This window comes from Phodopus roborovskii, unplaced genomic scaffold, assembly GCF_943737965.1.
Source record: "Phodopus roborovskii unplaced genomic scaffold, PHOROB, whole genome shotgun sequence".
Lineage (NCBI taxonomy): Eukaryota > Metazoa > Chordata > Mammalia > Rodentia > Cricetidae > Phodopus > Phodopus roborovskii.
In genome coordinates, this window is record NW_026126651.1 from 8,649,152 (window position 1) to 8,669,484 (window position 20,333).

The following is a 20,333-nucleotide window of genomic DNA, read 5'->3' on the forward strand; positions in this document are numbered from 1 at the left end:
TCATAGACCCAGCAACCCACCTTGATCACACTTTGCTAGCCTGGTCTATAGTTTTCCACGGATCTCTGGAATGAACATATTAGTGGTAGGGTGTTACAGTTATTCTTTAGCTTTTTCCTCTTTTTTTTTTCTTTAATTTATTCCTTTCACCAAGTAGATATACTGGAATCTTTCTATATTAGTAAATAGAGATGATCTCTTAATTTTTAAGAGCTGTTTTTTAAATAAATCTGTTGTGTGTTGAGCTTTGTCTTCTTTTTCCTTCCTCCTTCTCTACTTCCTCCTATTATTGCTAGCATATTTTAAAAAATATTTACTTTTATATGTGTGGGTGTTCTGTCTGCATGTCTGCTTGCATTACAGAAGAGGGTGCCAGATCTCATTATACATGGCTGTGAGCCACCATGTGGTTGTTGGAAATTGAACTCAGGAAAAACAACTGTGCTCTTAACCACTGAGCCACCTCTCCACCCCATATATTATTGTTGTTATTAATATTATTTTGAGACAGAGTCTTACTACGTAACCCTGGGTGGCCTGGAACTCAACATGTTTACCAGGCTGGCCTTGAATTCACAGGGGATGTTGATCCTGTCTCTTGAGTGCTGTGATGAATGGAAATACATCTTATTCTTAATAAGTTGCCTTTTGATGGATACCCAAGTTATTGACAAAAGTTTGCTACCCAAATACTACTGTGGTGGCTGATGTGGTACATGTTCCCCTGTTTGCTCTTGAGTATTCATGCAGATGTGCCTTTGCCGTATGTTAGTGAGGTGACAGCGTGGCCTAGTTTTTCTTCAGGTTGCTCCCAAACAGCTTCGTTTCTGTCACCCCTACCAACAAAGACATTCGCTCCTAGACTTATGCTTGGGTTTTTGGTTTTCTGCCAGTGCTGACACAGAAATAATGTGGTTTGAGCATTGAAAACATATTAAAAGTCCAGCTTTTGAATGGTACTCTTGAAATGAAATATTATGGACAAACCAAGGAGCTTACTGTTTAACTGAGGTAATATGAAATGTTCTGAGTTATTTTGGTGTTTTCAGTCAGTCTCTTTACTTGTTTTGTTTTTAGTTTCCATACTACTTCAGTATTAGTCCTGGACATTCTCTTAATCTAAAGAGAGGGTTTATATGTGTTCTTTTGTTTTTACAGGGATCACTGCAGGAGGTCATAGGTTGGGGGTTAATAGGATGGAAATACTATGCCAATGTGATTGGTCCAATTCAGTGCGAAGGCCTTGCCAGTCTGGGGGTAATTCAGGTGGCCTGTGCGGAAAAGCGTTTCTTGATCCTGTCTCGAAATGGCCGTGTGTACACGCAGGCTTACAACAGTGACATGCTGGTAGGTGCTGAGTGTGGTGTGTCTGCATGCCTCCTAGTCATGTTAAATTGTCCCAGTTAGGATGGGCTCTAGTGAGGATGGCGGCGCATTGGGGCGTATGTGCTGTCACACCAGCACTAGCCCTAGCCATCCCCTGGCTCCCTTGGAGAACTCTTACCATTCTCTTGGTGCCGGAGTGGAGAACAGTTTGGGTGCGTGTGTTTGCTCAGGGAGAGTGTGAACTGTCTGTTACTGTGACTGACCAGTGCTCTTCCTGATTTACCTTTCCAGGCTCCGCAGCTGGTCCAGGGGCTTGCCTCCAGGAACATTGTGAAAATTGCTGCCCATTCTGATGGTCACCACTATCTGGCTTTGGCTGCCACAGGGGAGGTGTACTCCTGGGGCTGCGGGGATGGCGGAAGGCTGGGCCATGGAGACACTGTGTATGTACAGCCATTTCTGAAACTGATAATGCTCTCTGGGCATCCACATTCACAACAGAGTGGAAAATGTCAGGGGTGATTTCCAGCTGCCTCCTGGGATAAGGAGGGAGACATAATACCTCTCTCTTCCTCTCTCTCCCCCATCTCTCTCTCTCTGTCTCTCTCTCTCTCTCTCTTTCTTCCTCCTTTCCTTCCCTTTCCTCTTTCCTTTCCCTTTTCTCTTTTTCTTTCCCCTCAAAGCAGGGCCTCATTATGTAGCCCTGGCTGTTCTGGAACTCACTGTGTAGACCAGGCTGTCCTGGAACTCACAGACATCTGCCTGCTTCTGCCTCTGCCTCCCGAGGACTGGGATTAGAGGTGTGGGTCACTATGTCCGGCCCATGTTCTTCCCTGATGACTAACTTCTTGGAAACTGGCACTCTCTTTGCCAGCATTAGCACCCCATCTTGTTTTCTAAAGAAAACATGGCCCACATATTGTCCTGTTGTTCACACTGTACCTTGTCTCCTGTCAATAGGACCTGTGGAACCATGATATGTTCTAAATATTTATTTTGTCTATATGAGTACTCTTTTTGCATGTGCCAGAAGAAGGCATCAGAGCCCACTATATAGATGGTTGTGAGCCACCATGTGGTTGCTGGGAATTGAACTCAGAACCTCTGGAGAGCAGCCACTGTTCTTAACCACTAAGTCATCTCTCCAGCCCCCTTAATATCTTCTTAGAAGCATAAAAATCAATTTCATCTTACTAGGTAGAAGCTTTTGTTTACCATGAAAGAACAGAAATAAAACAGAAAATGGATATTTAAAATGCTTAGGGGTAAACGTTGAGAGATCTGCCAGTTCCCACAAGGAAAAGGAGCCATTTTATAGTGTTCTGTTGGAAGTGGAGCCTGTTGGAAAGATGTTGACACTAGGTAGGTGTGCTGCTGTCTCTGGCGCAAACGTACTTCATGAGGTCAGCATGAGCAAGGAGCAGGCAGGTCAAGTAAGAAACATATCAACCCCCACTGTCTCTGATCCAGTGGAGAAGAGACTGGAAGGTATATAGCTTGTTTATACTGTGGGGGCAGAGATGGAGACATTACTACTTAGAATATTCTCTGGGAAGAACCACAGTGTGCAAGAAAAGTAGTGATCTGTGTGGTGCATTAATGTAGAGGTCAGAAATAACCCTGGAGCTACAGTGCAAGAGATTGAGAACAATAGGTAAGCCTAGTGAAAAGGAAAGGAATCTGGAATGGCTGTTATTCCCAGGCTGTCTGTGGGGTTTGCTCAGGACCCCAGAGGCACCTAGGTACAGAACAGCTGTTTCCTTGGAGGTATTTTCGAAGACATTTCTTAAGGAAATTAGGGTTAGCGGAGCTAGAATGACTGACTTCCCTCGCACTAGGAGTTCAGGGAAGGAAAAAGATGAGTGCAAAGAGCAGGAATTGGAGAAGAACTGTTGGAGGAGTTGCAACTTGAGTGGAAGAAGACGGGAAGGGTTACTTTTCCCCACCTGTGACCATTCTCGTGGGTTGTCACAAAGTGAGCCAAGCGTGTCTTTGACATGTTGTTTATCATAGGATGCATAATGCAGGTTATGAGAATGAGAAGCTTTGCTAATTGGGTTTTTGTTTTTAGGTTAGTAAAGATTTTGCCATCCTTTTTTCCACAAACTTTTTAATCTACAAAATCTAAAATTCCATTTTATTAGTAAGCTTTGCTCACTTCTGTCGACGTCTCTCTCTGTCTCTCTGTCTCTCTCTCTGTCTGTCTCACACACGCGTGCGCGCGTGCGTGCTATGACTCTTGGGTAAGTTTTGGCAAATGCATGCAGGAGAGCAGCCACCACAGTCAATGTTGCCTGCCATCGGTCCTAGGCTTGTCTCTGCGCCCATAGCAGTTAGTCCCCGGTCTCCCCTCAGCTCCTGCTGACCGTTGTCTTGCTCTCTGTTCTGGTTTTTCTTTCTTTTTTTTCTTTTTTTCTTTTTTTTTGCCATTTCTAGGACTGATTGTGGACAATCCTAGGGGTTTTTCCTGGCTTTCATTTACTGTGATATTTGCAGAGTAGCCACGTTGCTGGGCGTGCCAGCGGTTCATTGTTTTGTTGCTAGTGGACTGTGGTTTGGGGACTTTCATAGAGCCGTTGTATAGTTCGTTGTGTAAGTCTTTAGCAGATAATCGTGCCGGATCCAACTTTGCGTTTTTAAGTCCTAAGAAATAGCTAAGCTGTCACTTGTTGTTTCTGTCCTACAGGCCTTTGGAGGAGCCCAAGGTGATCTCCGCCTTCTCAGGAGAGCAGGCTGGGAAGCACGTGGTACACATAGCATGTGGCAGCACACACAGCGCTGCCATCACTGCCGATGGGGAGCTGTACACCTGGGGCCGTGGGAACTATGGCCGCTTGGGCCACGGTATGTCCGCTGTAATGAGCGCAGGCATGAGGTGGGACGAGGTTGCTTCTTGTGAGCGGCATTGGGAATGACACTGCTTCTCTTTCAAGGCTCCAGCGAAGATGAGGCCCTTCCAATGCTGGTGGCTGGGCTTAAAGGACTAAAGGTCATCGATGTTGCATGCGGGAGCGGGGATGCTCAAACCCTGGCCGTGACTGAAAATGGTATGTAGAGCTGGTGCTGTCCTGGGCAGCTTCCAGAGATGTTTGTGGCTGTCACCTGGGTGAGTGAGTTGGAGTTGTATGGGCCTCCTGAGGCTGCCTTCCCTGTTGTCTTCTTTTAGGTTGGTGAGTGTATTGGCTGCTTCTTTGTTGCTGTAGTAAAACACCGTAACCAAGGCACCTTGTCAAAGGGAGAGTTTATTTTAGTTTTTTTTTTTTTTTTTTCTTCCATTCTTTGAGACAGGGTTCCTTTGGGTAGCCTTGGCTGTCCTAGAACTAGCTTTGTAGACCAGGCTGGGTTTGAACTTCAGAGATTTCCCCCTGCCTTTGCCTCCTGAGTGCAGGGATTAAAGGTGTGCGCCACCGCTGCCCAACTTATTCGGCTCAGCTTTAAAGACCAGCTTTGTGATTGTATTGTCCCTTTTATGTCATGTTTAATCAGATTACCCTGCATCCGCGTGTGCTATTAGGACCATGATAATGTGGTGTGCACAGTAGACCGCGATAATGTGGTGTGCTATTAGAACCACGATAATGTGGTGTGAGCAGTAGACCGCGATAATGTGGTGTGCACAGTAGACCGCGATAATGTGGTGTGCACAGTAGACCGCGATAATGTGTGCACAGTAGACCGCAATAATGTGGTGTGAGCAGTAGACCGCGATAATGTGGTGTGCACAGTAACCACGATTATGTGGTGTGCACAGTAGACCACGATAATGTGGTGTGCACAGTAACCACGATTATGTGGTGTGCACAGTAGACCGCGATAATGTGGTGTGCACAGTAGACCGCGATAATGTGTGCACAGTAGACCGCGATAATGTGGTGTGCACAGTAGACCACGATAATGTGGTGTGCACAGTAACCACGATTATGTGGTGTGCACAGTAGACCTCGATAATGTGGTGTGCACAGTAGTGTGGACACAGACTATGGGCAGTGCTGCCACATGCGTCAGTGCTTGTGTTTTCGGGAGTAGTGTACTTTTGTTCAGAGTTTAGTATCTAGTTGGGACAGTAGCATCAGTCCCAGAGAAGAGTCAGAAAGAAAAAACCCCAGCTTTTACTTTTAATATGAGGTTCATTTGTTGTTCTTATTTATGAGTATGAGTGTTGTCTGGGACTGGAATTAAGGGTGTCTGTGTGTGCTGGGTGGGAATTAAGGGTGTCTGTGTGTGCTGGGTGGGGATTAAGGGTGTCTGTGTGTGCTGGGTGGGTGCCTGCGTCCTCTGCAAGAGCATCAAGTGTCGTGCACTACTGAGTCGCCTCTCTAGCTCTGGTTTCCAGCTTTTCAATTGCTAATGTGTCAACCTGAAATGTAAACTAGATGACATGTAGTCAGTAGCGCGTGTGGCATTAACTATGCACATGGTAAGACTGACTCATGAGTTTTATGAATCATATTATTTTCAGTCGTTTGAAACTTCCGTTGAGATGCGCAGTGAGTTTTACTGAAATGTGTTTGTATTTTCTAGGCCAGGTGTGGTCTTGGGGCGACGGCGACTATGGGAAGTTGGGTAGAGGTGGAAGTGACGGCTGTAAAACCCCGAAGCTGATTGAAAAACTTGAAGACTTGGATGTCATCAAAGTTCGCTGTGGAAGTCAGTTTTCGATTGCTTTGACCAAAGACGGCCAAGTTTATTCGTGGGGAAAAGGAGACAATCAGAGGCTTGGGCACGGAACAGAAGAACATGTCCGTTATCCCAAACTCTTGGAAGGTTTACAAGGTGAGTGCAGTTGTAAACTAAAGCCCTTATCGGTATGTTCTTTAGAGATCTTCAGTTTCCTTTTCTTACTTCATATCCAGAGAATGGACTGACCTTAAAAACTCTTACTCACGTATTGGTAGATATAGGTAACGGAAACTAGCTTCTCTGTTCTAATAAGTGGCCTAAAATTATTCTCATCGAATTTAACCTTAAATTCATTTAGTTTGAGACTCGCTGTGTTGTGGGGTCACAGTGGGACGTAGGCTTATTTCCTCCTGGGTCGGCCTGATTTGAACTTGCTCTTGGTGAGTAAGTTGTACATGCGTGGTTACAAAACTGTCTAATGCGCATTGAAGACTGAGAGGAAAAGGGAAGTAGTGTGTGAATACAGGCCCCTGTAGTCTAGTGCTCACTGGAGCATAGAAGTGGGCCCTCCTGAGGGTCCCTACATAGTCTCAGGCACTCTTGCCAGGAATGACATGTTTGGAGGTGGAGCCGTTAAAACCATGGCATTAGATCATAGGGACTTTTTTTTTTTTTTTTTTAAAATAAAGGGAGAATGTTGTGGAATACCAGTTGAAGATATGTTACATTTGTTTATGCTGTGGAGCATTTGTTCAATGATGCAAAGATGTGTTGCATTTGTTTAACTCCATGAAGCTGTGTTGCTTTGCCTGATTGGTCTAAAAAGGAGCAGAACAGGCAGGCAGAAGAAAGGGTAGGCAGGGCTGGCAGGCAGAGAGGATAAATAGAAAAAGAGAAGAGGAGGAGGAGTGAGAAAAGAAGGGAGGAGGGTGCCAGGGCCAGCCGCACAGTCAGACATGGAATATGAAGGACAGAGAAGACGTACAGAAATAGAGAGAGGCAAAAGGTAGATGGGGTAATTAGTTAAGAAAAGCTGTCGAGAAATGAGCAAAGCTAAGTCAGAGTAAGTCCCTGTGTGACTATTTAGGAGCTGGCTGGCAGGCTCCCAAAAAACCAACTACAGGAACATCTCGCTTTTTTTAAATAATGTTTGGCCTGTGGAATTTAGATCCTCACCTCCTCTTGTGTGCCGTGGCATTCTCTCTTCTGCCCAGTAATCAATCACTCAGTCAGTCAGCCAATAAATCAATAATTATGAGAATGTTTGGGCGGCCAAGCATGTTTAAAAGCATTTCATCAGGAAACCTACCTCTTTTAAAGGAGCTGAAGGAGTTCTCCTTTTAAGTATTGTCTCTCATCCATCAGAAATGCTTGACCAGTGCAAATGAATAAGGGATCAGGCTTAATCTTGTGATCTTTCTAGTTAATTATACAGGCACGTCTTTTTATGGTGTGTGTGTGTGTGTGTGTGTTACCCTATTTGAGTAAGACTAGGGATATGAACTTTTAAAAAAAAATCATAGTGTCTCTTTTTGAATAAAATTCTGAATAAGGAACAGGAACATAGACTCTTTATACTGCAGGATGAGCTTATTTGTGGGCTGTGTTCTTAACAAATTATAGTTGTAGCTGTGAGCAGATGTCCTTCATGGAAGTAAAGCCATACATAGGCTTGATGGTTTCTCTGTGCCCGTCTCTCCTCTAGGGAAGAAGGTGATTGACGTGGCCGCAGGCTCCACCCACTGCCTTGCTCTGACAGAGGACAGTGAGGTGCACAGCTGGGGGAGCAATGACCAGTGCCAGCACTTTGACACTTTGCGTGTGACCAAGCCAGAGCCTACTGCACTACCAGGACTGGACACCAAGCACATAGTTGGGATTGCCTGCGGGCCCGCCCAGGTACTTCCTACATGGCTTTGCTGTGTGTACAGTGTTTTGTTTTCCAAATGGGCTCTGCCAGTACGTAGAAGTACCAATTTTTGTGTGGATGTGCCAAACCACATATTCCTTCATTGTAGATATTCTTGACTGTTTTCTTCTGTTATGTTGTTTGTAGAAACAGCCTGTTCTCCCTCCCCATCTTCCTTCTTCCCTCTGCCTGTCTCTAGCTTTTCAGTGGTGGCTGTGGGTCATTCCTGTTTCTGTTTTTCTTTGGGAAGTATGCTAAATGGGTGCTGAAATTTGTTAATTTTTTTTTCTCCTCAGATTATGTAAGTTGATTTAGTTTTCTTTTTGGAATTAACTAATCCTTATCCTACTGGTATAACTATTGGCCATTGTTTTATCATTTTTATGTTTCTAGGTTTTACTTGCTTATGTTTTACTGTTCGTGTGTGTGTCTATCTGTGTCTGTCTCTGTCCGTGTGTGTGTGTGTGTGTGTGTGTGTGTGTGTGTGTGTGTACTCATCAGGGTTAATTGCATGTGGTTTTCTTTGTGCTTTTTTTTTTTTTGATTTCTATCAGGGTAAAGCTGGCCTCATGAAAAGGATTGGGGCATGTTCCCTGTGTTTCCTAAATGAGATTGTGTACAGTGCTATTTCTTCTTTAAATGTTTGTCTGTGAATTCATCTGAGCCTAGAAATATAACTAGAAATGTGATTTCACAAGAAATTCAATGTTGCTTCCATTTCATGGGTAGATTTTTCTGATATTGGCACTAAGGGATCCTTCTGTTACACCTGTTCAATTCATATATATATATGTATATGTATATGTATATGTATATGTATATGTATATGTATATGTATATATATAATTCTCTGACTATTTGAGGTCTTATGCCACTTGAATACTAGTAATTTATATATATCTTTTTGTTCGTCAATCTTCCCCCAGAGGTTTAATTTTGTTGATCTTTTGAAATAATTTTCAGTTAACTTTTAACTTCTTATTTTTTTGTTTTTAAGTATGTTGCTTTTTTTCTTTCTCATTTATTTTTATAAATAAATAAATAAATCTTTCTTTCTTTCTTATTTATTTATTTTTTTGTCTTTCACTTCAGCTTGCTTTGGGCTTACCCTGTTCATTTTCAGGTTACCTAGAGTATAATCCTGGATCCTTGAGCTTAGCTTAGCTCTTTTTGTTTCCAGGCATTGGTTGCTATACATTTTCCTCTGAGTAGTGCTTTAACTGTTCCCTCTGTATTTTTTTCCGGACTGTATACATTTTATTGTTTCTGGGTGAGTTGTTGTATAAATGTCAGTTGGGTACAGTATCCTTACTGATGGTATGCTTCAGTCTTGTTCTCGGGAAGGTTGTGTATACACACCGAATATGTCATCTATTTAGAGCTGCTGTTTGTTCCACCGCTGTAAGAGGGCTGACCACTCACTCCCATCCATTAATATGGATTAGTAATTTTGTGAGTGAAAACACTTTAGAAAAAGCTTTTTACATTGTTAGGTGTGGAAATGAGGTGGGGTAGAGAAACAGGAGAAGTATGTGAGCGAGACAGCGTGAATTTGGGGACATAGAGGGATGACTAAGTCATAACTTCAGGCACTTGGTGATACCTAGTGGTAAGTCTCTGGTAGAACAAACCATCGATGAACCTGTAGATTTCATGTTAGATTCTTTCTCTTCTTGCACAGAGCTTTGCGTGGTCATCTTGCTCTGAGTGGTCCATTGGCCTCCGTGTCCCTTTTGTGGTGGACATCTGCTCTGTGACTTTTGAGCAGCTGGATCTCCTGCTGCGTCAAGTGAGTGAGGGAATGGACGGCACTGCTGACTGGCCTCCACCGCAAGAGAGAGAGTGCATGGCTGTGGCAACGCTGAATCTTCTACGACTACAGGTGTTGCCTCTTTGCTGTGTCCCTGCCCCTTCATAAGTGTCTGGGGAGCCACGTATATTCATGGGCATGGGAAGTGTGAGTTTGAGCTTGTCAGGTGAACTGGTAATGAAACATTTAAAGTGTTTTACAATACAGTTATGATGGAGAAATGTGTGTAAGGCTTAAAATACTCCGTCCGTTTTTTTATTCAGCCATTGCATGCAGGTAAGACTATGTGCAGATTTGGTTGTTGCTGCTATGCTCACGGTTGTTAGATTCACTGGGGGAGAGTTTATGTAGAGGGATGCCTTTGTGGGACACTAGGTGAAAGAGAGGTAACCCCCAGCTGAGAGGCCACAGCTGCTGTGAAGTAAGTTGGCTCCCTGTATCAGCACCCTCACAGTGAAGAATGGCTTCAAAAGGCAGCCGGCCTCTCTGCCTTTCTTTTTCCCGTATCACGACCCTAAACTGGCCTTTCTATTATATTAGATCCAGTCTGCTTTTACTCTGTGTGCCTCTGAAAGAGGACATTTGCAATTGCAGCTTTAAAATATGGTCTCAGTTTTGAAATTTTTTTTGACTTTTAAATTGTGTGTAGTTTTGTGTGTCTATGTGTGGGTATGTGCAGGTGAGTGCTAACTTTAGGAAATGGTCTGATTTTATGGATTACAAAACAGTAACAAAAAGTATTTTAGGGGTGGTCTAGTAATATAATTATTTTTAAATTTTCCTCTAGAAGAATTTTTAAAGCGGTGATACTGAGTATGCAGTCTTTGTTTTCCCCAATAGGCAGGTGACTTTCTCATCATTGCTTATATACTCTGTCTCCTGCATTCAGTTCACTTCTTCCGACTCCTTCATAAAGGGAGTTTTTTCCTCCCTCCCATCAGGGCATATGACATGTAGAGTCTGAGAAAAAGTTTGCTTACTTTAGTTTTTCAAGATAGTTTATTAAGGTTCAGCTTTTTAAGTTAAAGGGGGACATCCCCTCCCCCAATCTAGGCAACTTAACTTGGAAACTTACTCTTAATACTTGGTACTGTTTATCCCTTGTTCTTATGTCCATCTCTCTTAACGTCTTAAGGTATTAGCTCTGTTATTAGAAATGAGAGAACTGTGGGATTCTGTGATCCTATTTCATTCCCTGTTCCTAGACTGCTCACATTAAATCGTAGACTCTTGCGGGTGCAATCATTCTCTCTAGAACAGTTATGCAAGCATGTGTAATATTAAACTTTATGAACTATTGTGACTCTTTCGGGCTTGTTACAGGGTGCGCTGGAAAGGCAGCACCCTGTTCTTGAGAAGTGTGAATTCATGATCACCCTGGAAACATCAAAGGCTTTAGGTACGCCGTGTCTTTTTAACGGCGCCCTCTCCGGCTCCCCCAGAGGAGTCACCAGAGGGAAGCTGTTCCATCTGTGACTGAGAAAGTGAAACCAAGGGCAGCTGCCAGTATGGCTTGTGTAGCAAAAGCAAGAGGCACAGGTAGCGCATATGCTGCCGGGGTCATTCCCAGGGTTCATGCAGGGAGCTAGTCACGGCCTTTGCCAAATGAATGGGTCAGGGTCTCCAGGGTCTTGCCACAAGGAGAACTTCATGCAGTTCGCAGGCCTTGTTCCCCAAAGAAGTCACATGGCTCCTGCCATCTTTGTCTCTTTGCTGCTCATCTCTTAATCTTTTTTGTTCTAAGTGGTTTACTCAGTTCTTTAATTCAAAAATTGCTCATTTAGCTCAGTAGACCTTGTTACTGAATTGTGCACTCATTCAGCAATTATTTATTTGGAGTATTTTACAAGATGCTGATTCAAGTACAGTTCCCCAGCTCTGATGTGACTGGAGCTTCTGTGTATACAAACCAACAGGTATGACTATTACCTAGGGCAGGACACAGAATGCAGGTCAGCTGTCTCTGTGGGTTTCTGCAGCCTGGTCTTGACCCATTTGCTCATCACTCCTCCCTCTCTGCAACTGGATTCCAGGAGTTCAGCTCAGTGTTTAGCTGTGGGTGTCTGCTTCTGCTTCCGTCCGCTACTGGATGAGGGCTCTAGGATGGCATAGGGGGCAGTCATCAGTCTCATTGTCAGGGAGGGTTTTAAGGTGGCCTCTCCACTGTTTGGATGACTGGTGTAAAGCTGCAGGTCTGGGCCCTGCCTATCGAAAGCAGAGCCTTTGACACCTGCAGTGACAGTGCCCTGTCTTCCCTGAAGACTTGCCTTGTGCATTGCAGTTTGTCTGTTTAGTTTTAGACGGCAGTTAGCTACAGGCATTTCTCTGTTGGGGGTTGCATTGATGGTTGCTCCGTCTTTGTTATTTAGTCCTTTGTAATGATCTTGCACTCTGCATTACATATTCAGAGCTGGGTATGAAATGGTTTTTAGTTGTGAGCCTAGACTTTAATGCAATGAGATTTCCCACATATGTGGTTTAAAATTTTAATGTAATTAAAAAATTTATATATGGCTCAATCTTCCTAATCTGAAAATCTAAAATTTGAAATGGACCCAATTTAAAAGTTTTCCAGTGTTAACATGGTGCTATAAGTGGAAAATTAAGTGTGTGGCAACTACTTCCTCTACAAAAATATTTAAAATAATGTCTAAAATTAGGTTAAATCTATGTATTAGTTACATATAAATTTTGTGCAGTATATGAGTCCTTTAAGGTACATCATATATGTGAAAATATTCCCGAAATCTGAAAGACCTAAACATTTTGGATAAAGGATATTCTGCCTTCATTGTGAGTTTATTTTGTTTATATAAATAACATTTCAAATCATGTTTTATTCAGTCTTTTATTAGAGCTTGGAAAAATACATTTGCTTTTGGATGTTCTAAATAATCTTTTTTTTCCTTTTTATAGTTGCATGCTGCCATTAGTCACCAGGTTGACCCGGACTTCCTTGGTTTAGGTCTGGGCAGTGTGCTCTTGAACAGCCTGAAGCAGACTGTGGTGACCCTGGCCAGCAGTGCAGGGGTGCTGAGCACCGTGCAGTCGGCTGCCCAGGCTGTGCTGCAGAGCGGCTGGTCAGTGCTGCTGCCCACAGCCGAGGAGAGGGCCAGGGCACTGTCAGCGCTCTTACCCTGCACCGGTGAGCTTTCGGGTCGGGCACACGTACGCGTGTGGGGATGAATGGAAAAGACGAGTAGAAAGGAAAAAAGGGACCAGATTGCTCCTAGGTATGGTGAAGGGGAGTATTTACTGTAGAAACGTGGCAGTATGGATAGCATAGCAAGAGGCAGATGGATCTGGGAGAGTCCGGAGTGGTCACGTGAGGAGGGAAGGGGAGGGAAGGGAGAGCGGGAGACGGGAACCAGGTGCAGCAGCCTAGAGGGCGAAGGCACAAAGGGGGCGGGCGGCAGCCAAAGCGGTTGGACTATACATGCCAGCCAGGAGTGCCCTGGGATGGGTGGGGGGCTGCAGGGTTGGGGGACGGGGCAGCCTGGGCCTCTTTTATATGGTAAGTAGGTACCTTAGCCATTTGTCCCAGGGTTTGAGACTCACTCAAATTGGCACAGTCAAACATCAAACTAAACAAAAACAAAACCTTTGTTCAGTTTCAGGCAATGAAGTGAACATAAGCCCAGGTCGTCGATTCATGATTGATCTTTTAGTTGGCAGCTTGATGGCTGATGGAGGATTAGAGTCAGCTTTAAATGCAGCCATTACTGCAGAGATCCAGGTATGGCCCTAGGAGCGCAGGGGAGCCGATGCGTGATTTCACTGAGTGTAGAGTTGAGGTTGAAAACTGTGCACTCCTACATATGTAGAAATCATGACCATAATCATTGAAGAAACCAACATTCAAAACTTTTAGTAACATACAAATTTTTAAAATTTAAAACTCTGGTTTTCTAATTTAAAAGTGATTGAAGTATTATTTGTGATAAAATGGTCCCATCCTAAGTGTCTGCTTCAGCGAATTTGATAGAGACGCTCCCATCACATAGATTGATTACTTCTTTACCCAGAAGGTCCTCTGTCCCTTTGCATTCTTGCTACTCCGCCTCTAGATTTGAATGTCGTATACATGGAATTAGTTAGTAGGTAGTGGATGGTTTTTTATTCATCCATATCATTGTGTTACTACTTTTGTTTTTATTATTGAGAATTAATTCATGAATTAATTACTGAATTATTGAAACATGCTCCATTGAATGGTTGTAACACTATTTGTTTACTTAGTTTCCTGTTGAAGGATGTTTGGTTGTTTCTGGTTTTAAGCCTACTGTGATCATTAAGTTCATTAAGGATCAGGTGAGAGAGAGACAGAGAGAGACAGAGAGAGAGAGAGAGAGAGAGAGAGAGAGAGAGAGAGAGAGAGTGCTAATCCTTTGAGAACGTGTTTTCTGGTAACTAAATGCTTTGGGGTGGCATTTGCTGAGTTCTAGGATGTGCTTACATTTTTTCCCTTACCTTTGAACCAGCTGTGTGAGAGCTGCACCTTTTTCCTGATCTTAGAAATAGACAGACTGTACAATTCAGCTCACACTCAGTGTTTGTTAGAACTGGTAGCAGAGGTTCAGTGACTTGGGGTTGGAGCGATGACTGGGTAGTAAGAATACTGGCTGCCGCACTTCCAGAGGACCTCAGCTTGACTCCCAGCACTCACATGATGGCGCAGTCATTTAAATCAAGTTCTAGTGCATCTGATACCATCTTCTGGCATCTGCTGTCACTAGGCACAGGCACACATGCAGGCAAAACCCTTATGCACATAAAACAAAACAAAACCGACCAGAAAGAAAGACAGAAATGGTTCAGTCATTTTACTGTGCGAAGAGCCAGGCTGAGCAACAGGTCATCTCATCGGCTCCTCAGGAGAATAATGTGTTTGAAGCCATAGCGAGGAAGAGGAGGGGCTTCTGGGCGGATGTGCAGGGAAAGGTTGGTCGGTTGTGTGCGTCAGCTTCCGAAGCTAGGACTGCTGTGCTGCTAGCGAGGTCACTGCTCACCAGTGTGTGTTTTATGAATAACAGGATATAGAAGCCAAAAAAGAAGCACAGAAGGAAAAAGAAATCGATGAACAAGAAGCCAGTGCCTCAACGTTCCACAGAAGTAGGACTCCTCTGGATAAAGACCTAATTAATACTGGGATCTATGAGTCTTCTGGCAAACAGTGTTTGCCTCTAGTTCAACTCATACAGCAGCTTCTTAGGTAAACAGCCCAGAGTGATTACGCTGGCAGGGTGCTGCTGAGTATTCTGTGTGTGTGAAGAGGAAAGAGTTCTGATGGTTTTGTAATTAGTGAAGCCTGTTATGTATTCCGATTATAGAGCTGAAGTTTGTAATAAGGAAATGCGTTTAAAAACTTTTTAAACTTGATTTTAATTTTATGTGCATTGGTGTTTTGCCAGATCTCCTGCACCTGGGGTTACAAACAGTTGTGAGCTGCCATATGGGTAGTGGGAATTGAACCCAGGTCCTCTGGAAGAGCAGTCAGTGCTCTTAGCTGTTGAGTCATCTCTCCAGCCCCCAGTTAAAGTTTTGTTTTGTTTTGTTTTGTTTTTATAACATTTGCTCCTGAAGATGTATCATTTTAAAAAAGATTTCTTTTTGTTATTTTAAATTATGTACATATGGGTGTGCGCATGTGTGGGTGTGCGCGCGTGAATGCTGGTGCACATGGAGGCCTTAGACTCAGATCACCCGTGGGTGCTGGTAGCCATCTTGCCAGCCCCGCCCCTCCAAGATGCATCGTAAGTGCCAGAGTCTAGATGCTTTCTTTGGGTTGCAGCGCTGCCTTGGATAGTTGTGAGCCAGTGTGTTTAACAGGGAAGTCTAGCGGGACTCTACCATGTGCGCATTGTAATGTGCTCAGGGTGAGGTCCTATGCCTGGGACCTCTCAGTGTAAGTTAAATTACTGTAGGAGCTGCAGCCGCTCAGTTCTTTCTTTTTTTTTCTTACTGTCCCATCTTCACTCATATTGCATCGAGTTCTGTGGTAGTAACCGCAGGATAGAAGCTATCAATAATTTTTCTCATCAGTCTGTTATCACTGTGGGAATTAGGAGGTGAAGCCCCCAGACATAATGTGTGAAGTTCTCAAAGAATAAATAAAAACATTATTATTAAAAAAATAGAGGTGGAGCCTAAAGTATGCCCTTGATCTTTTCTGATGTCAGAGGGTCCCAGGCTGGGCTTTTGGGGACCGTGGTAGGTGTTGGTGCTTGCATACATTCCTGCCTGGGGCTGCTGGGGCGGATCTGATTTAGTGGCAGCCCTGGAACCAGGTCTGAGTTTGAGTCTTGTCTTTCTTATGATTTCCCTTCATTAACCTCTTCCTTCTTCTCTGTTTTCTGTACTGGGAATCAGTCCTGGCTAACTTGAGGCAGGGCCTGGGGTTACTTGGCAAGTGTCCCATCTGGCGTTCCCTGTCCCCTCTAAACAGAGTCCATGCTGACCTCAGTGAGCCCTGCTTGCAGAATCTAGTTTTGTCAGCATGGCTCTGATGACCCTCTTTACTCCCGACCCTTGTTATTTTACGTTTGTAGAGCAGGAACCTCCACTGCTTTATAGTGGTGGCAGAAGCTGGTGACTTCCTTCCCGCTCCCCATGCTGAAGACTCAAGTCACAGTGCAGTTGGCCCTGCAGCTGCTGCTCCTTCTGCGCTGCCTGCCCATCTTACCTAAGCGGGGCAGTTTATACTCACTTTACTGTTCCCTCCTCTGCTCTCTGCTCAGTGGGTCCCCGTGTGCCACACCTCAGGGCCATCTGTGAGCGGATGCTGAGAGCAGACTTGCACAGGCAGTGTAGTGATGGGGTGCATCTTGACTTTTAGAACACATGATCTTTGGAGAACCACTCTGCAGAAAATAATGTAATAGTTTTTTTTTTTTTTTTTCTTTTTCTTTTTGAGCAAGGTCCACTTTTACTTTATGTCATTGTGTGAGGTTCTGTAGGAGCAAACTGGTAAAGCACGGGCTTTACTAGATCTTTGGCCTCTGCTCAGTTTGGGATGAGGTGTATATTTGGGGTGGGGAACTTAGGTATGGTCTGTGCTGCTGGTAACTGGTCCACGTCAAGTTCTTTCCTTTGCCTTTTGATGGACAGTTTTAGTTTTTTACTCTCCTTTCCCCTTATTTAGGAACATTGCTTCTCAGACTGTCGCCAGACTGAAAGATGTTGCTCGGCGCATCTCATCATGTCTGGACTTTGAGCATCACAGTTGTGAGAGGTCTGCTTCCTTGGACCTGTTACTGCGCTTTCAGCGCTTGCTCGTCAGTAAACTGTATTCCGGAGAAAATACTGGTCAGATCGCAGATGTTTCCAGTAAGTTTTTTAAAGATGTGAAAGTGTCTTACACATTGGGAGCTCTTCAATTTCGTTTCTGTTTTGTTTTAATCTGCCCATTCTGTGTCATTTTCTGTACCCAGATGTAGTTCTCATACTACATTTTGGAAGCTACGTTTTAATCTACCTTTTGGAGTGTATGTATTTATATTAATTACCTTTTAAAGATTTCTTTATACACATTTATCTTTTGTATATGAATCTTTTTCCTGCATGCATGTATGTATCGCCATGTAAGCATGGTGCTCACAGAGGTCGGAAGAGGGCGTCAGGTTCCCTGGAACTGGAGTTATAGATGATTATACGTTGTAAGAATGACGACTACTCTTAACCAGCAGTGGAGCCACTATTATTTTACTTAATTACCTAAACATTTAAATTCTTAAGATTATCGGCACATAATCATTCATTATCCTTTTAGTTACATGATACAAAAAAGAGTAAAAGGCTGAGAGGAAATAAGTTCTTGTTTGGGGAAATAAGTAAACGATCTCTTCTTGGGAGTGGAATAGTAGAACAATTTTGTCATTAGGGTAAATTTTTCGTAGTGAGAATGCAATTTTATAAATCTCTTTTAAGGTCCTGAGCTAATGGGTGTGGGTTCTTTGCTGAAGAAGTATACGGCCCTTCTGTGCACACACATTGGAGATATATTGCCTGTGGCTTCTAGCATTGCTTCTACCAGCTGGCAGCACTTTGCAGAGGTCGCCTGTGTGATGGAAGGGGACTTCACAGGTACCTGTCCTGCATTTACTTGCCTACTTACTTACTTATTTATTTTTTGACCTTTCTTGTACTTTGACTGGCCATATGGGAACTCATGTTATTTTAGGAGACTGGTGAAAGTTACGATATTTCCTTTGTTGATAAAACTTTCTGTGTTCAGTCTTCATTTTCTAGTGTCCTTGTCTTTTACCTTTCCTCTCTCTCTCCCCCCCCTTTTCTTAAGTAAGCTGGTAATTTAACCTTATAATACAAACCGAATTGTAATGAGACGAATGGTTAGTATTTAATTTCATTTTGACTGCATAGAAATTAATTGCTGCCTTCAGAGTCTTGTGTTACTTTTGTGAGATTATTAGCACATTATTTTTACGGCTCATTTTCTGGTGGGAAGAATATTGCCAGGCATTTTAAAGTAAATCATTACCTGTAAAATAGATCTGTGTTTGAAAAATATTTTTGTCACTGGAGAATTCAATCTTATAGCTCTTCTGCTGTCTCTAAGAAAACAATGTTGTAGCCAGCCAATATAGTGCACACCTTTAATTCCAGCACTCAGGAGGCAGAGGCAGGTGATTCTTTGTGAGTTCAAGGCCAGCCTGGTCTACAAAGGGAGTTCCAGGACAGCCAGGGCTACACAGAGAAATCTTGTTTTAAAAACACTGCCCCACAAAAAAGAAGGAATACACTAATGGACAGACTTACTTATTTTGTGACTTGGAATTTAAATATAAAGCAAGGTTATAAATTCTGGGTTTTGTATTGTTGAAGTCAGGACCTATATACATGCTAGTCATGCCTGCAGCCTCAGCTCACATGCTGAAAATCTTATTGACTGTTTTTGTCTAAATGTAGGTGTACTCCTTCCAGAACTAGTGGTCTCTGTACTGCTTTTGCTCAGTAAAAATGCTAGTCTCATGCAAGAGGCCGGAGCGATCCCTCTGCTTGGAGGTCTCCTGGAACACTTGGATCGCTTCAACCACTTGGCTCCAGGAAAGGAACGGGATGATCAGGAAGAGTTGTCCTGGCCTGGAATAATGGGTATGCACGTTCGCTGAGGACAGTTGTCTTTCTGTCTACTATAGCCCAGCCTTCCTTTCTGAGTGAAAGACACCTTGAAAGAGATGTCTAACAGCTGCCGTGTAAGTAGGGTAGAGTACAATCCAAACAAGAAGAGACAGGCTACATTTAAGAGAGATTTTTCTTTTAGTTGTTAAATTCTGAAATTTAGAAAGTTTTCAAGAGCCCTTCCCTGAGTGGTATTTCTACATGTTACTATTAGGTGGTTAATTTAGTGCAGCCAGGAGACGGTTTACAGGACTGACTTTCTGAAGTCACTCATGTTCCTTGACATGAGTGAGTAGGGAGTTCTGCATTCTGCTGAGTTTGTCTCTGTGGTCACTGTCTGTAATATGTAACAAAGCATACAATAAACAAAGCTTTGACTCCTCCAGGTTTTGAGCTGTGGAAATTTTGGCGCTGAGGCTAAGCCACTGCGCTCCATGTGATTCTGACTTCCTGGGCTCAGAATCAGTCAGGGTTGTGAATCAGCTTCCCTGAAAGCTCGCTCTTACTGGCTGGGATTTTCTCCCTTTCCCTTTTGTATACTCACCTCTACACCACAAGCTTAACCAGAGCTGGCAGGGTCTAAAGAAAATTGCTTCCTATGTCAAGTCAGGTTTTTACATTTTTGAATACAGTTAATACTTACTTTATTTCCATTCATCAATTTTTACAGAGTGAACCGAGTGTCACTCATTTTCTCTGCTACATTTGATTAAGGACACTGAATTTAATCAATATTTTACTTATTTTAAATCTTTTTCTTAACACTGTTTTTAAAAGAAGGTATGTATTATTCTTTGTGTGTGTGTGCATTGATTGTGACATTGAGTAAATATGGTGTATGTGTGCCATAGCATGGGCGTGGCATGGGCGTGGCAGTCAGAGGACAACTTTGTGGAGTAAGTTATCTTTTTCCACTTTCATGTGGGCTCTGGGGATTGAATTTAGGTGTCCGGTTTGTGTGGCAATTGCCTTCATCCACTGAACCATGTCACGTAATTTTTCCGCTAGTATAAGCTTCCTAAAGGCATATGTAATGTTCCTCCCAGTAACTGTGGGTTGCCATATAAAAAGCCCAGCAGTACCAGTTGTGACGGTGCGTGCCTCTGACCCCACTATCCTCTCCTGGGTTACAGGCCAGCTTGGTTTGCATATTGAGTTCCAGGCTAGCCAGGAATACATAGCGACAGTGAGACCTGTCTCAAAAGCAAAACTCAAAAACTAAAGACAGCCTAGTGGGTGTAATCCCACGTTCTTGGAGGTGGATATAGGAACCCCTGGGTGAGCTGTCTAGTTAAAATAGCTAAACCAGCAAGCTCTAAGTGTGCTCTAAGCAGCCAACATACATCCACTTCTGGCTTCCTCACACCTACTCACACATGGGTATATTCACACCTACACACGTGTGCCTACATATAAGTAAGTATACATATGCCATACCATAAACATACCATAAACATGCAAAAAAAAAAAAAAACCCAAAACAAAACAAAACCCTTTCTGTCTTAGGATTTTTATTGCTGTGAAGAGACA

General features: G+C 43.3%; 1 protein-coding gene across 1 annotated transcript in view; it reads left to right on the forward strand.

Annotated features, from left to right (window-relative positions):
- The window catches only part of Herc2 (HECT and RLD domain containing E3 ubiquitin protein ligase 2), a 147,309-nt gene that overhangs the window by 31,620 nt on the left and 95,356 nt on the right, over nucleotides 1-20,333 (forward strand). The window contains exons 10-22 of the mRNA XM_051174266.1: nucleotides 1,159-1,347; nucleotides 1,618-1,769; nucleotides 4,013-4,170; nucleotides 4,260-4,373; nucleotides 5,848-6,099; nucleotides 7,652-7,845; nucleotides 9,537-9,737; nucleotides 12,582-12,810; nucleotides 13,277-13,401; nucleotides 14,699-14,877; nucleotides 16,807-16,991; nucleotides 17,592-17,747; nucleotides 18,591-18,776. Coding sequence (XP_051030223.1) covers nucleotides 1,159-1,347; nucleotides 1,618-1,769; nucleotides 4,013-4,170; nucleotides 4,260-4,373; nucleotides 5,848-6,099; nucleotides 7,652-7,845; nucleotides 9,537-9,737; nucleotides 12,582-12,810; nucleotides 13,277-13,401; nucleotides 14,699-14,877; nucleotides 16,807-16,991; nucleotides 17,592-17,747; nucleotides 18,591-18,776 — 2,320 coding nt within the window. The remainder of the gene's footprint in view (nucleotides 1-1,158; nucleotides 1,348-1,617; nucleotides 1,770-4,012; nucleotides 4,171-4,259; nucleotides 4,374-5,847; nucleotides 6,100-7,651; nucleotides 7,846-9,536; nucleotides 9,738-12,581; nucleotides 12,811-13,276; nucleotides 13,402-14,698; nucleotides 14,878-16,806; nucleotides 16,992-17,591; nucleotides 17,748-18,590; nucleotides 18,777-20,333) is intronic.